Here is a 19,223-nt window from a genome sequence, read left to right as displayed (position 1 = left end):
ACAAGAGAGGAAGGCGTAGCATGTAAACTTGCACTAGAGTGAAGTCATACAGTCAGCACAGGAGACACAGGCTGGTATACCAACAAGAGAGGAAGGCGTAGCATGTGAACTTGCACTGGAGTGAAGTCATAGTCAGCACAGGAGACACAGGCTGGTGTACCAACAAGAGAGGAAGGCGTAGCATGTGAACTTGCACTGGAGTGAAGTCATACAGTCAGCACAGGAGACACAGGCTGGTATCCCAACAAGAGAGGAAGATGTAGCGTGTGAACTTGCACTGGAGTGAAGTCATACAGTCAGCACAGGAGACACAGGCTGGTATACCAACAAGAGAGGAAGGCGTAGCATGTAAACTTGCACTGGAGTGAAGTCATGCAGTCAGCACAGGAGACACAGGCTGGTATACCAACAAGAGAGGAAGATGTAGCATGTGAACTTGCACTGGAGTGAAGTCATACAGTCAGCACAGGAGACACAGGCTGGTGTACCAACAAGAGAGGAAGGCGTAGCATGTGAACTTGCACTGGAGTGAAGTCATACAGTCAGCACAGGAGACACAGGCTGGTATCCCAACAAGAGAGGAAGATGTAGCGTGTGAACTTGCACTGGAGTGAAGTCATACAGTCAGCACAGGAGACACAGGCTGGTATCCCAACAAGAGAGGAAGATGTAGCGTGTGAACTTGCAGCGAAGTGAAGTCATGCAGTCAGCACAGGAGACACAGGCTGGTATACCAACAAGAGAGGAAGATGTAGCGTGTGAACTTGCACTGGAGTGAAGTCATACAGTCAGCACAGGAGACACAGGCTGGTATACCAACAAGAGAGGAAGACAGAGCAAGTGAACTTGCACTGGAGTGAAGTCATACAGTCAGCACAGGAGACACAGGCAGGGCCGGGCCGAGGCATAGGCTGGAGAGGCTCCAGCCTCAGGGCGCAGTGTAGGAGGGGGCGCAAAATTCATTCAGCTGTCATTCCTAATTGTGTTTGAAGCAGAAAGAAATAAGAAAAGGGGATACATGGCAGTGACTGCAAGCCAGATAACTACATATTAAGGTGTTAGGGAGGTTGTGGGCCCTGTGGCCCTCTTAGTCTAATAGCAATCAGTGTGTGACGACTGGGGTGGCAGGGATGGAGGGGCGCACTTTGGTGTCTCAGCCTTGGGTGCTGGAGGACCTTGTCCCGGCTCTGGACACAGGCTGGTATACCAACAAGAGAGGAAGACGTAGCATGTAAACTTGCACTGGAGTGAAGTCGTACAGTCAGCACAGGAGACACAGGCTGGTATACCAACAAGAGAGGAAGGCGTAGCAAGTGAACTTGCACTGGAGTGAAGTCATGCAGTCAGCACAGGAGACACAGGCTGGTATACCAACAAGAGAGGAAGGCGTAGTATGTGAACTTGCACTGGAGTGAAGTCATACAGTCAGCACAGGAGACACAGGCTGGTATACCAACAAGAGAGGAAGATGTAGCGTGTGAACTTGCACTGGAGTGAAGTCATACAGTCAGCACAGGAGACACAGGCTGGTATACCAACAAGAGAGGAAGACAGAGCAAGTGAACTTGCACTGGAGTGAAGTCATACAGTCAGCACAGGAGACACAGGCTGGTATACCAACAAGAGAGGAAGACGTAGCATGTAAACTTGCACTGGAGTGAAGTCGTACAGTCAGCACAGGAGACACAGGCTGGTATACCAACAAGAGAGGAAGGCGTAGCAAGTGAACTTGCACTGGAGTGAAGTCATGCAGTCAGCACAGGAGACACAGGCTGGTATACCAAGAAGAGAGGAAGGCGTAGTATGTGAACTTGCACTGGAGTGAAGTCATACAATCAGCACAGGAGACACAGGCTGGTATACCAACAAGAGAGGAAGACGTAGCATGTGAACTTGCACTGGAGTGAAGTCGTGCAGTCAGCACAGGAGACACAGGCTGGTATACCAACAAGAGAGGAAGGCATAGCATGTGAACTTGCACTGGAGTGAAGTCATGCAGTCAGCACAGGAGACACAGGCTGGTATACCAACAAGAGAGGAAGGCGTAGCAAGTGAACTTGCACTGGAGTGAAGTCATGCAGTCAGCACAGGAGACACAGGCTGGTATACCAACAAGAGAGGAAGGCGCAGTATGTGAACTTGCACTGGAGTGAAGTCATACAGTCAGCACAGGAGACACAGGCTGGTATACCAACAAGAGAGGAAGGCGTACCATGTAAACTTGCACTGAGTGAAGTCATGCAGTCAGCACAGGAGACACAGGCTGGTATACTTACTGGCACATTACACATACCACATGTATAATCCCTTGCAGTAGTGGAAGCCAGGTTCTAGCTTTGCTCTGGAGGAAAACTTCTCAGCCAGATCTAAAAACTTAGGGATTTCTTCCAGTTTTCCAGCCCTTCTTAAAAGGTCGAACAAGCGAGAAAGTGTGGCGTAATTATCTGTAAAGGAAAGCAGTAGAGGTTTGTGGCTGATTTGGGACCCATCGGGCAACTTCTAAAAATAAAAAACTGTATCGGGCAAGCTCTGTCCTTGGAGGAACAATTGCGTACAACTCAATGAGCACTGCAAGTTAGTGTGTGTTGGGGCAAAAGGACATGCTGAGGCTCGGCTGCACATCTGCCGACATAAATCACCACTTATGCGCCTACCTGGCTTGCGCTCCAACAGCTGTTGAAAATGAAACACGGCCTGCTCGTAGTCCTGTTTCCTGAACATCAGATCCGCCATCATCTGTAGGACATAAAACATACCATATATAATATAGATACCTGGATCTACCTCTCTGACTTCTGACTACAGATTTGTCACGTTACTTCAGTTCAGTGCAAGCTAATATATATACAGTAGGCACGATTTATTGGCCTGAGGAAGTGGGATGTCCATTCATGAAACGCGTTGCCATTGTGCAAAAAACCTCGTCACCTATTGATGTAAGTCACGTGTTGCTTTTTCATGTCATTGCTTTTAACTCATTTTATTACATTTGGGTACCTTTTTCCCTGTTTCCCCCACCCACTCCAACCATTTCTTTGCAATAAATGTACAAATCTGATTATTTCTGTGTTATGTGGATGGAGACATCACATTTTGTTGTAAACCAGAAAGCTGGGTTCGGCAACTGGTCAGAAATGAAATGATACAGTCAGGCAGCATGCATTACAGATGCAAATTTTATGAGCCGCAGCAACAGAATGGATGTTAGGCGATAAGTAGGGATGGCCGTGATTAGGAGAACTCATGGAGAAGCATGTGATCAGTTTGATCAGCTGATAGATTTGTAAGGTCCTGATTTGCTGTAATGACTTCCTGGTTTAACACATGATTAGGACCAGCAAATTAGAACCTTACAAATCTATCAGCTGATCAAACTGATCACATGTTTCTCTGCGAGTTCTCCTAAGCAGGGCCATCCCTAATAATAAGTAGACATGATGGTGCATTCTTGCTCAAAGGCTACCCACCTGTGTACATGTAATTAAGGGGCTGGGAAATTTGGGCGCAGGGTAAAGTAAAAAAAACTTCAAGTTCCCAGCGGGAATAATTACTATTCCCCCTCCAGGCCTCCAAGACTCATGGGGCAAGATGTAATTAGTCTGCCAGCCATTGCTATCAGCTTTAGAAGGTGCCCAAATTTCTGACTGAGCACCGCTATAGCTGTAATTCACATTACTGCCTATGGTGGCGCCTGGTGTGCCCACATTTCCAGAGCCATTTTTGCCTGACTCATACCCACCTCCCCAATAGTAAAGGCTGCATATGTCCAGATTTCTTTTTCACTTCCTGTTGCCTCTCCCACTCTCATTCATTCAGGGGGCCTCCTCCAGAGCCTTCACTTTTTCTGCACATTCTAGAGTGCAAGCCAGCTTACATGTGATGACACCGTTGTGTTATTGTCTGCAGCTGCCAGGTTGTGCGCAGTTCGGCCCAAAGCCTGAGCCTGAATGGGAGAGATGAGTGTGGGACCAGGAGGCAAGGGTCAATAGGTGGGGCATATGAACACAGCACCCAATGAGAGGAAGATCCAAGGGAAGGGGGATGAGCCATGGTGGTAAACTGTTAATTTTGACTCCCCCTCCCCATTTCACTCTGGGTTTTTTCTACTTTATTCTATAAATCTTCCTGCTTGCCATTAAATGCAAGTAAGCAGGATTAATACAGCTACACTTATGACTTTATACAAACTGACACATATATACAGTAGAATCCCTTTATAGTAAACTTCAAGTGACCTGGCTAATTAGTTTACTAATTCAAAAGTTTACTATATAAGAATTCCTTGAAAATTAGTGGGTTGCAGACTTCTACATATAACAATAATCCCTTTGACACAATCAATCAAAACCCCTACAAAAATCCCCGTTAAAAACAGACACACGGCAGTGTCTAACATGCCCCTGACATGGTGCCCTGACGAAGCTTGGATGGGGAAGCGATACTAGTGTTGGAGCACGGCATGTGACATCAGCTCCCCTCCGTTCTTAGCCTGCATGGGATAAAGCAATACTATGCGCTGCATAGAGTCAAGTCCAAACCGCATGTCAGCAGGGACTTGTTTGTAGATATAGATTTGCTTTGCTATAAGAGTGCTTTGGATTATAAACATGGTTCTGGAACAATTATGCTAGCAAGCATACACACATATATTATTTAGTATTTATATAGCGCCGACATCTTTTGCAGCACTGTACAGTGTATATTGTCTCATCACTTAACTCTTCCTCAGAGGAGCTCACAATCTAATCCCTACCATAGTCATATGTCTATGTATACAGGGCCGGATTTCTGGGAAGGCCAGAAGGCCACAGCCTAGGGCGAGAAAATCATATAAGATAAAAAGGGTGGCAGGACTTGGAGAGAGAAGAAGTCATATGTCAAAGTAAATAATCTCTTCTGGTCCCACAGTGCAGCCAACCAGCGCCCTGCTCTGCACTAATAGCTAAATTCCACAGTTCCTCAATCCCTGCTTCTCTCTCTTACATTTCCTGGTGTGTTATAACAATCAGGATCAATCATAACTGTCACCTGATAATCCATTCCTATGTATGATGGGCATACAGATGATGTGAGAAATACCAGAGATTTACATTACAAAGCAGATAGAACTAAGTTCTGCTGGGTTTTAATGCAGGCATTCACAAGCATCAGTGAGCTCTGCTAGTTTCTTCACCTCTTTTACAGCTTTGACACTGACCCCAGCAGTTGTTAATTACTTTATCTAACCCTAATTTATGTTTCTCTTTTTTTTCCTAGCTAGCAGTGATCTCTTGTCTGCTTCAGTTAACTCTTTCCTGGCTAATTTTCTGTCCTTCAGCTCCTACCATCTATGAGAACTGAAGGAATAAAAATGCTGTTTGCCTACCTTTCATTGCTAAACGGTCACTTAAAGGACACCTGAACTGTTACTACCTCTATGCTAGCGTGTTTGGTTTGGCATCCTTCTACTTTCCTGTAGCAATAGAGCATTGTACCCTCTTAGCCATCAGCGAAAGCAGAGAGTTTTGAATCAGGATGATACCATTTATTGGCTTAAAAGAAAAAAAGAGTAAGCTTTCTGCTAATAAGCCTTCTTCAGACTTTGTTCCTGTATACTGTCAATATGTTAGAGCACAGGATGATAAAAATATGTCTGCTTCCATAAAAGCAGGAAGTAGACACACTGCAGATTTATTGCAGGATTTGTATCAGCTGTAACAAATAAATGTTTTTATTTAAAGGTTATGCTGTTGCGTATCTTTTAGAGCAGAGAGGAAGTTCTGAGTTCAGGCTCCACTCTAATTACAACAGAACATCCAAAGTGGGTCTTGACAGGATGTTTGCTACTTACCTGTTCACTGTTTTGGATGGGCTTCTCTCCATTGCACTGCCCTGGCACCTGTTTGTGGCTCCGACTTCAGCCAGTTGCACAGAGGACAAAGAAGCAGCGCATGCTCTGGCCACTCGCGATCCATGTAATTTCTCGCTCCTGCCCAAGGCCGGTACAGTGTTATGCATTGTTGACAAGTACCGGTCATACATCAGCGTCATTTCTCCAGTATGCATGCCCAGAACACTATCGGCTGCTGTGCACATTCGGGCAGGAGCGCAAATTACAGGAATTATTTGTTGAATGGGGGGCAGAGCAGCACAACTGAAATGAGCCTATTCAAACCAATGATCGCTAGTCAGAGTGTTGGACAAAATGTTTTTTTTTTTTGGGGGGGGGGGGACATTTTGTGACAGCAGGCCTAGGGCACTGGAAAGTACAAATCCAGCCCTGTATGTATAGGATTAAATTGTGAGCTCCTCTGAGGGACAGTTAAGTGATAAGATAATATACTCTGTACAGCACTGCGGAAGAGGTCAGCATCATATAAATACTGAATAATAATAATTGTGTAGTGTATGTATTGTAGTCTAGGGCCAATTTAGGGGGAAGCGAATTAACTAATCTCTGTTTATTTGGGGATGTGCCTAGAGAAAACCCACACAGACAAAGGGAGAACATACAAACTACATGCAGATAGTCCCCTGGCTGGGATTGAAACCGGAGATCCAGTGCTGCAAGGCGATAGTGCTAACCACTACATCACTGTGACAGTGGTGAAACAGATATGGAAGTTAAATTCTTAACCACTTCACCACTGAGGGGTTTTACCCCCTGAGCACCAGAGCAATTTTTACCTTTCAGCTCTCCTTCCATTCATTCGTCTATAACTTTATCATTACTTATCACAATGAAATGAACTATATCTTGTTTTTTCCACCACCAATTAGGCTTTCTTTAGGTGGGACATTATGCCAAGAATTATTTTATTCTAAATGTGTTTTAATGGGAAAATAGGAAAGATGTGGGAAAAAAATAATTATTTTTCAGTTTTCGGTCATTATAGTTTTTAAATAATGCATGCTACTGTAATTAAAACCCATGAAATTTATTTGCCCTTTTGTCCCGGTTATAAAACCGTTTAAATTATGTCCCTATCACAATGTTTGGCGCCAACATTTTATTTGGAAATAAAGGTGCATTTTTTTCAGTTTTGCGTCCATCCCTAATTACAAGCCCATAGTTTATAAAGTAACAGTGTTATACCCTCCTGACATAAATATTTAAAAAGTTCAGTCCCGAAGGTAACTATATATGTATTTTTTTTAATTGTACATTTTTTAATTTTTTTTTAATTACAAAAAAAAATAAAAAAAAAAAATTGGGGAGTGTGGGAGGTAATGAGTTAATTTTTTGAGAGCAGCGGATCATTGCGGGGCTTAGATCAACGAACGGGAATGGATTTTACCGTTCATTGATCTCCGGGCGAGCGGGCGGCGGCGCGTTTACTAGCGGCGGGCGGCGTGTTTACGAGCAGGAGTGCAGGCAGCGGCGGGAGCGCGGAAAGTACGGATTTCTCCGTCCCTGGGGGTTAAAGGATGGAAAAAGGGACGGAGAAATTCGTACGGGCGGGGGTAAAGTGGTTAAACTGCTCACTATCCTTTTTCTTAAAGTGTAACTGTCGGGCATAAAATCAATTCCTAATCTTTATCTGGTAAACAAGTAACTAGGTTGCTAACCAGGCAATCCAAAAGCTAAAATCACTATTACTTTTCTTGTTGATAAATGATCATTCCCCAGTTTACCTGACTCTTATTTAGTACACACAAAATTTAGTACACAAAAAGGAAGTTGCAGGGCATGCTGGGTTGTCCTTTTTTTTTGCTTCTCTACTTCGCCCTCAGACTTAAAGGGAAGGCTATGGATTTTTCCTTTTAAAATAACACCAGTTGCCTGACTCTCCTGCTGATCCTGTGTTTCTAATACTTTCAGCCACAGCCCCTGAACAAGCATGCAGATCAGGTGCTCTGACTGAAGTCAGACTGGATTAGCTTCATGCTTGTTTCAGGTGTGTGGTTCATCCAATACTGCAGCCACAGAGATGAGCAGGACTGACAAGCAACTGGTATTATTATTATTATTATTTAGTATTTATATAGCACCGACATATTACACAGCGCTGTACAGTATACATCTTGTCACTAACTGTCCCTCAAAGGAGCTCACAATCTAATCCCTACCATATGTCTATATTATGTGGTGTAAGTACTGTAGTCTAGGGCCAATTTTTTTATGGGGAGCCAATTAACGTATCCGTATGTTTTTTGGAATGTGGGAGGAAACCGGAGTGCCCGGAGGAAACCCACGCAGACGCGGAGAGAACATACAAACTCTTTGCAGATAGTGCCTTGGCTGGGATTCGAACCAGGGACCCAGCGCTGCAAGGCGAGAGAGCTAACCACTACGCCACCGTGCTGCCCAATTGGTATTGTTTAAAAGGAAGCATTCATATCCCTCTCAGTTAGAGAGGAACTTCAGCCTAAACAAACATACTCTTATTAAGTTACATTAGTTATGTTAATTAAAATAGATAGGCAATATAATCTCTTACCCACCCTGTTTTAAAAGAACAGGCAAATGTTTGTGATTTCATGGGGGCAGCCATCTTTTTGGTTGAAAGGAGGTGACAGGGAGCATGAGACACAGTTCCAACTGTCATGTGTCCTGATCACCCCTCCCAGTTGCTAGGCAATGTGAATAACAACATAGGAAATCCCATCATGCTTTGCACAGCATCAGAGAAAACAGGGAAAAAAAGCCCGGGCAGTTTTCTTTGATGGGTGGAGCTTAGCTAAAAACGCAGCTAAAAATGATGCTTTGGTAAGAAAAACAAAGTTCAGATGCTGTGAAACTGTTAGAGGGAAGGTCCAAGCAAAATAAAAAAATGAGTTTCACTTACCTAAGACTTCTACCAGCCCCATGCAGCCATCCTGTGCCCTCGTAGTCACTTTTTGCTGCTCCAGTCCCCCACTGGCAGCATGCCGACCTCGGAGGTCGGCGGGCCGCATTGCGTACGTTTTTACGCATTCCCACTAGTGCAGGAACATTAACACATACGTTTTTACGCATTACTGGTTCAATGCGTAAAAATTTACGCATTAAACCAGTAACTCGTAAAAACGTATGTGTTAATGTTCTTAACTAGCGGGAATGCGTAAAAACGTACGCAATGCGTCCTGCCGACCTCCGAGGTCGGCATGCTGCCAGCAGGGGACTGGAGCAGCAGTGAGTGACTACGAGGGCACAGGATGGCTGCATGGGGCTGGTAGAAGCCCCAGGTTAGTGAAACTCATTTTTTTATTTTGCTTGAACCTTCCCTTTAAAGAAATGCCAAGCCTTTCCAGTTCTGCTGAGTAGATTTTTAGTCCGGAGGTTCACTTTAAGGTTCCCTTTAAAGAGAGTCTGAAGCGAGAATAAATCTCGCTTCATACCTCATAGATAGCAGGGGCATGTGTGCCCCTGTTAAACCGCCGCTATCCCGCGGCTTAACGGGGGGTCCCTGATCCCCCAAATCCCCTCGTTTCAGCGGGGGAGCGCTTCCTGGTTGGGGCAGGGCTAACCGCCGCAGCCCTGCCCCACGCGCGTCTGTCAGCGCGTATCTCCGCCTCTCCCCCGCCCCTCTCAGTCTTCCTTAACTGAGAGGGGCGGGGGAGAGGCGGCGATGTGCCGCTGATAGACGCGACTGGAGGCAGGGCTGCAGCCGTTAGCCCTGCCTCCAGGAGCGACCAAGTCTGCGACCAAGTGTCGCAGTGGGGGGTTTGGGGGTGAAGGGACGTGCCCCTGCTAACCATGAGCTCTGAAGCGAGAATTATTCTCGCTTCAGAGTCTCTTTAACTAATGCAGCCTGATTGGCTGAAGCCGCTTTCCCTCCTGTTTCCCCCTCCCACACCTCTGTTCCTCTCTGACTGGCTAATATTTCTAATGCTGAGACAATGCACTATCTATAGTGAAGGGCGGGCAAATCAGGCAGAGGAGAGTAAAGGAGGAAATGAAATCAGGATTGGCCTCAAAATAGCCACTGTTAAAATGAGAAATGCTAAGAAGGATTTTCTCTTTTTTACTGTAGAAAAATTACTAAAATCAAAACGTGGACAGTGCAATACATATGTTATGTACCGTAAGTAGAGCAAGTATTTATCTAATTATATATGTGTTTTTTTCTGAGACAATATGGCTGACAGCTCCTCTTTATCATTCCCCAATCCAAAAATCATCAGCATGATGTGTCGTGTGTGTGTGTCTGTCTCTCTCTGTGTGTGTGTCTGTGTGTGTGTGTCTGTGTGTGTGTGTCTGTGTGTGTGTGTCTGTGTGTGTGTGTGTCTGTGTGTGTGTGTGTCTGTGTATCTGTGTGTGAGTGTCTCTGTGTGTGTGTGTTTGTGTATGTGTGTGTGTGTGTGTGTGTGTGTGTGTGTGTGTGTGTGTGTGTGTGTGTGTGTGTGTGTGTGTGTGTGTCTGTGTGTGTCTGTGTGTGTGTGTGTGTGTGTGTGTGTGTGTGTGTGTGTGTGTGTCTGTGTGTGTGTGTTTTCCTTCACATCCTGACACCTGCCTGAGCTGTCACCATACACCATCATGACACAATACAGAAACATTAGCTTGTAAAATGTGAATTGTGCATTGTGGCCTATCTCTTCATCTCCTCTGCTAATAAGGTGTCTGAGTACACTGCTGTGAGGCTGTATCAGGAGCTGAGCGCAGGGAGAAGGAGAGAAACAGCAAATGCTGCCTGGGGTCAGATCTCTTTCCAGAAGATTAAAGCTAAAACAGAATCTCATGCTCTCCCCTCTACAGCAGCCCTAAAGAAAACCCAAGCAAGGGAAACTGAGCACATCATTATAAAAATATAATGATAATCACAAGTTACCTAAATGAAAGCTGCATGTGAAACAAGTAATGAAGGCCATACATCGATTTTTCCTATCGATATCTGACCACGCTGATCGAATCTACTTGAAAATGTCGCGGGCAGCTCGATCAATTGATTATCTGATAGATTTTTGTCCAAAGTTGAATTCATTGATTGTACCAGATGGATATCAATCAAGCGGCAGCCGATCGGCGGCAAGTAGCCTTGCACTGAATCAAAATGTGTAAGGCTGCAATTACATAGATTTTTGATAGATCTTCCAAGTGAAAAAAGGCCGAAGTGTTTGCGTATCACCTTTATCTCATTAGAGCTGAAGAAGTTGCTCTATAAAGGACCTGACGAAGGTGTGGAGGCGGCAAAACAAGTAGTAAAAGAACATTAACCCTTTGCACAATCGCATGCAAATGTTGAAACAAATGCATTCACAGATTCACTCATCCATGCACCACTGTTAGCCCTACAGCTAAGTTAAAAGCTGGTGTCTTAGTCCACAGAAGAATGTATTCTCTTGCTTAGTCACCTACACTGTGCAGAAGTACCCAGTAAACGTATGTGTCCTAACTCTGACCCTGTAATAATAATCCCCACATAGGTTTGATGCAATGAATGTGTTTGCATGTCTGCACTATGCATGTTACAGGGTCAGAGTTAGGACACCTAAGTTTACCTGGGTACTTCTGCACAGTGTAGGTGACTAAGCAAGTGAATGCATTCCTCTGTGAACTAAGACCCCGGCTTTTAACTTAGCTGTAGGGATAACAGTGGTGCCTGGATGAGTGAATCTGTGAATGCATTTGTTTAAAGTGAACCTTAAGTGTCCCAAAAAAAATGAGTTTTACTCACCTGGGGCTTACCTCAGCCCCCTGCAGCTGATCGGTGCCCACGACGAGTCGCTCTGATGCTCCGGGTCCCGCTGGCGGCCACTTCCGGTTTCGCCGTCAGGACCCGTCAGGCTGGGGAACGCGGCTGATACTACGCGTTCCCAGCCAAAATAGCACCCCTATGCGGCCATATGTCCGCATACGGGTGCCTATGCGGACATATGGCCGCATAGGGGTGCTATTTTGGCTGGGAACGCGTAGTATCAGCCGCGTTCCCCAGCCTGACGGGTCCTGACGGCGAAACCGGAAGTGGCTGCCAGCGGGACCCGGAGCATCGGAGCGACTCGTCGTGGGCACCGATCAGCTGCAGGGGGCTGAGGTAAGCCCCAGGTGAGTAAAACTCATTTTTTTGGGGACACTTAAGGTACACTTTAAACATTTGCATGCAAGTGTGCAAAGGGTTAATTTTTTTTGCTATTTTTCTGGCCACACCCCCTTTAGCACCTCCCAGTAAGTGCATTTTTATTGAATATTTGTTCATTAAAACGTTACTTCTCTACAGAGCGCTCCTTTTTGTTCTTTCATTCAAGCCTACCTCACAGCCGGGTACCGAGGAGCTGCTGGACTCCAAGTGACACTAGATCGTTGCTCTAACCAGGGGCAAACCCAGGATTTTCAAGGGGGTATTCCTGAAAGGTCTCCCTCAGCCACGCACAATACAGTATAATAATATGGTAGGACATCATGCTGGGTACACACAATGCAATTTCCAGTCCGACTGGCAGGATCTGACAATTATTTCCTAAATGTCCGATCTGCTTCCGATCGACAACGGGAATCGATCAGGAGCAGTTTGGATACAGATAATAATGAGGACAGCCAACATTGCTAATGAAGGAAAAAGTGAAGCATTCATACAGCAGGGGCACAGAGCTGTGCTCATACCTGACTCTGTCCTCTGTTAAGTTCCCCAGAGCTGCTCCATGCTCTGTACACACACTGCTGATCCATGCTCTGTACACACACTGCTGCTCCATGCTCTGTGTACACACGCTGCTGCTCCATGCTCTGTGTACACACGCTGCTGCTCCATGCTCTGTGTACACACGCTGCTGTTCCATGCTCTGTGTACACACGCTGCTGCTCCATGCTCTGTGTACACACGCTGCTGCTCCATGCTCTGTACACACGCTGCTGCTCCATGCTCTGTACACACGCTGCTGCTCCATGCTCTGTACACACGCTGCTGCTCCATGCTCTGTACACACGCTGCTGCTCCATGCTCTGTACACACGCTGCTGCTCCATGCTCTGTACACACGCTGCTGCTCCATGCTCTGTACACACGCTGCTGCTCCATGCTCTGTACACACGCTGCTGCTCCATGCTCTGTACACACGCTGCTGCTCCATGCTCTGTACACACGCTGCTGCTCCATGCTCTGTACACACACTGCTGCTCCATGCTCTGTGTACACACGCTGCTGCTCCATGCTCTGTGTACACACGCTGCTGCTCCATGCTCTGTGTACACGCTGCTGTTCCATGCTCTGTGTACACACGCTGCTGCTCCATGCTCTGTACACACGCTGCTGCTCCATGCTCTGTACACACGCTGCTGCTCCATGCTCTGTACACACGCTGCTGCTCCATGCTCTGTACACACGCTGCTGCTCCATGCTCTGTACACACGCTGCTGCTCCATGCTCTGTACACACGCTGCCGCTCCATGCTCTGTACACACGCTGCCGCTCCATGCTCTGTACACACGCTGCCGCTCCATGCTCTGTACACACGCTGCTGCTCCATGCTCTATGTACACACTGCTGCTACATCCACGCCAATTGTAGCAGGGAAAAAGGGGGCAGTGCTGTGAGCTGCAGGATGTCTGCAGATATTCTGGTGACTCAATTTGTGCCTGTCCCCAGACACTGCATTAACCGTGGTCTGAGGGGGATTCTGGGCAGCTGTAATCCCCAACCCTCCCCACCCTGCGTTGGCCTATGCTAGCCCCTGGTTCCGTAGCGCAAGATTTCACATCTTCTCATTTTTCGGTTAGCTCTATAAAGGTGCCAGTTATCGGTACAATTTTTTTTATCAAATGCGATCTTTTGACGCAATTTTTACGAGTAATAAGATGCTATTTATCAATTGTTCCCATAAACTCGTTGATTAGGGAATTTTCTCTCCTCCAATACGATCTAAAATCCAACATTCAGATCGATTGAGTTTTCTGATCCAATTAACCATAGAATAGTTTTAAACAGATTTTCAACACAGACTGCACAGTTTTCTGTAAAATTCAATCGTAAAAACTGTGTCGAAAGATTGCATCTGAAAAATTGTACTGTTAATGGGCACTTTTAGATTGATGAAACACCTTTTATAACACAAAATGTGTTCAGTGGACTCTATTTTATCGTTGAATTCACCATTCATTAACTGAATAAACGACAATCTTCACAGGTACTGTTACTCGGGCTTTACACTGCTGAGTAGCATTTGAGGGCTTTAGAGCGCTTTAAAGACTCTGAAGTCTCTTTTTTTACCTTATTTTGTTATAAAGTCGTCTTCAGCATTAACTACTAAGTGGAATCGCCGCATTCCCTCGGCAGAACAAGAGATTTATTACTGAGAGATAGCCCTGCAAAGTTCCAGGACTCGCAGAGCTTTTCTTTTTAGAAGAAGCAAAGCTTTGCGCTGTAGCTCTGCCTCCTTCACAGTCAATCTCCATGGATCGCCGCCTCTCCCTGCCCCTCTCAGTCTTCTTTCACTGAGAGGAGGCGGAGATCGCAAAGCTACTGCACAATGCTCTGCCTCCCCAGGGCAGCATAATCTGCGACCTGCAAAGTTGTGGTACTTTGCAGGTCTATTTCTCGGTAATAAATCACTCATCTGCCGTGGGGGTGCAGCGATTCCACTTAGAATTTAATGCTGAAGAGGACTTTTTAACAAAATAAGGTACAAAATAAATAAATCAGTGTCTCTTTAAAAGCGCTAGCGTTTCAAAATGCACTTGGCTAATGTCTTTCTATGGGCTAGTCCACACAAGAGCAGTGTGATATTTTCTCAAATGCAATTTCAGGTCCTGCATAGAGATGGCCCGAACCGTTCGCCGGGCAAACATCTCTGGGCCTTCTACTACTTCCGCTTCCTAGATCGCGCTCCTGTTGCCGGGCACTCTCTGCGCATGAGCGTGACGTCGTTCATGAAGTCACGCACATGCGCAGAGAGTGCCCGGCAACAGGAGCGCGATCTAGGACGCGCTCCGCCGGGCAGCGCAGGCGTACTACTCCGGATCATAGCGACCCGGAAGTAGTAGAAGGCCCACTGATGCAGAGATGTTCGCCGGCGAACGGTTCGGGAACCGTTCGCGACATCTCTGGTCCTGCAGTATTTTGGAGGTGATTACGCCTCAATGTAATGTACAGGAAAAATGTAAAATCGATTTAAAAATCACTAAACAAAGTGATTTTCAAAACAGTTTTTGCCAAAAGCTGTTCACTTCCACGTCAAAGTGTACTTCCTGTTCTGAATCATAGCCCTGAAACAAGCATGTAGCTAATCCAGTCAGACTGCAGTCAGAAACATCTGATCTGCATCCTTATTCAGGGGCTATGGCTAGAAGTATTAGAAGCAGAGGATCAGCAGGACAGCCAGGCAATATGCATTGTATAAATGGAAATAAATATGGCAGGCTCTATGCCCCCCCTCAGTTCAGGTGTGCTTTAGTCCATTGTAGGTTCCGGGAACAAGTCAATAAAATAAAACTCAATGGGGACAAAGACAGAAATAAACACCCAAACAAGGTTTGACTTTTTTTTTTAAGCTGGTAAGATGCCCTAAAGGGAACCTAAAGCGAGAGGGGTTTAGAGGTTGCCATATTTATTTTTTTCTTTTAAACAATGCATATTGCCTGGCTGGCCTGTTGATCCTCTGCCTTTAATACTCTTAGCCATAGACCCTGAACAAGCATTCAGGTGCTCTGACTGGAGTCTGAATTAGCTGCATGCTTGTTTCAGGTGTGTGAGTCAGACACTATTGCAGCCATAGAGATCAGCAGGTATTGTCTACCCACTTAACTACCAGCCAACGCCGATAGGCGGGGGGGGGGGGGTGTGGGCTCCGTGAACAGCCTGCGAGCCTCCGATCGCGGCTCGCAGGCGAAATGTAAACACCCGGGGAAGAAATCCCTGGTGTTTACATCACACGGCGCTGCTTTCACAGCAGCGCCGTAAAGGAAATCTGCGATCCCCGGCCTCTGATTGGCCGGGGATCGCCGTTATCTGATATCTGAGGCAGTACAGGACGGATCACTGCCCTGTACCGCCTATATTGAGATGGGGAGGAAGGGAAGGAGAGGGAGGGGGAATATCGCTGCGGAGAGGGGCTTTGAGGCGTCCCCCCGCTAGGCACAGCAAGCCGGCGGCGATCAGACCCCCCCCCAGCAGGACATCCCCCTAGTGGGGAAAAAGGGGGGGGGGGGGGGAGTCTGATCGCCCTGGCTGCAACACGATCTGTGCTGGGGGCTGAAGAGCCCACCCAGCACAGATCATAGAAAATTCCTGCGGTCCTTAAGTGGTTAAAAGTAAATAAATATGGAAGGCTCGCTTTAGGTTCCCTTTGTATTTTGAATAAAAACTGTGTATGTACAGAACGTTAAATTAAAATGTTGTGCCCTTTTCAGCAGTGTTTGGGTCAGCCCAGTGCAGAACGCAGGAACTGACAGATCTACAGATTAGGTGTTCTAGGAATACAAGACTCTCCTGCAAACACATATTAAATGCCAAACATCAAAGCTGCCAAACCCAGGGGACAGAATGACATCAGCCCAGTGTGTGGAGAGATTTCCTTCATCCATTGCCACTGCTAGATGGAAAAAGTGCTGGGAGATGTTGTGTACATAAAATGCTTAACCCAGCAAATCATAATTATACAGGAATGTGGTTCTCCTTCACATCCTAAACCACATAAACATACATCCTGTTTACATGATTTGGTAAAGATTTGGTAAGTTTCGGGGAAACTCTGCCATAGGAAATAATGGCGACGCCGGCCGAATCACTTGCCCTAGCGATTCGGCCAAAATTGCCATCAGTTTTCGTGCGGGAAGCAGCAAATCCCATAGGCTTGCACAGCTTCTGGTATTCGTCTGCGTACCCGCAGACCCGGAACTGCCGCCACACGTCTCACAGCCGCGCGTGGTGGCTAGTGGTAACGGGCCCTTACCCGTCATAGGAAGCTAGAGGTGCCCCTTAGGTAGCCAGAAGTACCTTCTATATAAGGTATGTCAAACCGGTCCTACGAGGGCCGAGGTCCTCACACATTTTTGACACAGCTCGAATTAATTGGTGGGTGTGACTTAGGAAAGGTGTGGTCCATCAGGTAGAACACATTCCTCTCTCTCTGTCCATCCTAAACACTGCCATGGATCTGACCCTCCAGGCCTGGAGTTCCACACGTAAGTAGCTAGAGGTTCCCCCAGGTATTAGATAGCTAGAGGAACCTCAATATTAACCACTTTATCCACAAGTCAGTAGATATACATCCTCTGTGACTTCATCTAAGCCACAAGTCAGTAGATATACGTCTTGTAGCAGAAGCAGGGCAGTGCAGGATTGGGCTATCTCCTGTGCACATTTCCGGCACTAATGCAGCACTAATTGGTGAATGGTAATATACGTTTCCTGAGCTAATGAGATTGATTTTTACCATTAAAAATACTTTTATTTTCTCAGTTCATAGTGAAAAATACACTCTGTAGCATTATTTCAGAATCAAATATCTTCACCAGAAATTGTGACCGGAACATAATCTAAGTTTTGTGATAAGCAGTAAGAATAGCCAAACAAAATTTGTGTTTTTTATCTACAATAGCACTTTTTATTTTTACAGCAGCAGGGGTTAGTTAGTGAAGTGTAGTGTAGTGGGGGCAGCAGGGGTAAGTGAAGTGAAGTGTAGTGTGGTGTGGTGCAGATGGGCAGTTTAGCTAAGATAGTGACAGTTTAATGAGAAAGGAGCCATAAGACGCCCCTGCACCATAGACGCACCTAGGATTAGTTCATTTTTTTTCTCCGATTTTTGCCCCCTAAACCTAGGTGCGTCTTATATGCCGGAGCATCTTATATTCCGAAAAAAATACGGTAGCTAAACTGTCAAAACTGCTCTGTTCCATAAGTGGGAAAAAAGGTCTGGATGCGAAGTGGTTAAAGGAGCACTACAGCAAAAAATTTTAACATTTTAAATATGTGCAAACATAGACAAATAAGAAGTACATTTTTTTCCAGAGTAAAATGAGCCATAAATTACTTTTCTCCTATGTTGCTGTCACTTACAGTAGGTAGTAGAAATCTGACAGAAGTGACAGGTTTTGGACTAGTCCATCTCTTCATAGGGGATTCTCAGCAAGGCTTTTAATTTTTATAAAGATATTCCCTAAAAAGGATTAATAAAAAGATGCTGGCAGGCTTCCCTGCTCCCTACACAGTTTTTTGGCAGTTGGACAGAGTAACTGCCATTCATTAAGTGCTTTTAAAAATATATCCCTAAGAATCCACTATAAAGAGATGGACTAGTCCAAAACCTGTCACTTCTGTCGGATTTCTACAGCCTACTGTCAGTGACAGCAACATAGGAGACAAGTAATGTATGGCTCGTTTCACTCTGGAAAAAATGTACTTCTTTTTTGTATATGTTTGTACACATTTTAAATTTTACAGTTTTTCGCTGTAGTGCCCCTTTAAGTAGCTAGCGGTGCCCCCAAGTATTAGGTAGCTAGAGGTACCCTCAGTATTAAAGCTAGAGGTGCCTCTGACTGAAGGGAGATCTCATCTTTGTAATGCTGAGAGCAGGGTGAGTAACCTCTCATTTACACTCTGATCAGGACTGCATAGGGAAGGAGAGAGGGAGGCACTTGGGGTGGGGAGCGAGCTGCCTTTCCATCATCAGGCGCCTGTAGGCACGTGCCTACAGTGCCTAATGGTAAATCTGGCCCTGCACCGCACCATTGCACAGGGTCATATGAAGGTTGATTTCTGAGGAGCGATGCAGTGCTTGCACCACTCATATTAGGTGTGCATGCAGCCTTAAACAGCTCTAAAATCTATTGTTCAGGAAGCTTCGGAGAGGTAGCCAGTATTAGAGGGTGAAGAAGGAAAATCAATTATCATACATCCTTGATCGTTGCAACTCTTGCGACTCACCATTGTAGCGGCTTCATTGTCCTGGTCATTCTTCAGTAAGAGAGCACATTGCTGCTGACATGAATCAATATCATCCTGGGCAAGATACAGGTGTGCCAGCTCCATTATTACCTGTGTAATTATAGCAGAGAGATGTGTTATTTCTGTATTATAGTCCTGTAATGCTGTACAGAGGACAGGCAGCCAGGCCTCTGCAGGGGGGGGGGGCATAGCCCATCTCACCTTATTGTCAGTCTCGCAGTACACCAGGGCTTCCTTGTAAAACTTGATTGCTTTCTCATAATCCCGCTGGGCCGTGGCATGCCTGGCGATTTCAGCACAGATTTCGGCCGCTAGAACTTTCTGAGCCGGGACGGCCTCTGCTTGCTCGAGCTGAGCCCTCTTCAGTACTCTGGCCTGCAACTCTCGAGCCTGGTGACACAGGATCAATACAGTACAGAGAGATTATTGGTTTATTGGAAGAAGCCCT

General features: G+C 46.0%; 1 protein-coding gene across 3 annotated transcripts in view; it reads right to left on the bottom strand.

The window, feature by feature from the left end:
• TTC21B (tetratricopeptide repeat domain 21B) overlaps positions 1–19,223 on the bottom strand; it is a 141,901-nt gene that overhangs the window by 36,847 nt on the left and 85,831 nt on the right. For all 3 annotated transcript variants that reach the window (XM_068245610.1, XM_068245611.1, XM_068245612.1), the window contains 4 exons: positions 18,977–19,165; positions 18,755–18,865; positions 2,655–2,736; positions 2,294–2,444 (listed from right to left, as the gene is read on the bottom strand). In XM_068245610.1, the coding sequence (XP_068101711.1) occupies positions 2,294–2,444; positions 2,655–2,736; positions 18,755–18,865; positions 18,977–19,165 (533 nt within the window). The remainder of the gene's footprint in view (positions 1–2,293; positions 2,445–2,654; positions 2,737–18,754; positions 18,866–18,976; positions 19,166–19,223) is intronic.

The sequence above is a fragment of the Hyperolius riggenbachi genome, chromosome 7, assembly GCF_040937935.1.
Source record: "Hyperolius riggenbachi isolate aHypRig1 chromosome 7, aHypRig1.pri, whole genome shotgun sequence".
NCBI classification, from domain to species: domain Eukaryota; kingdom Metazoa; phylum Chordata; class Amphibia; order Anura; family Hyperoliidae; genus Hyperolius; species Hyperolius riggenbachi.
Note: the sequence above shows the minus strand (reverse complement) of the source record. Positions and strands in the feature narration are given on the sequence as shown.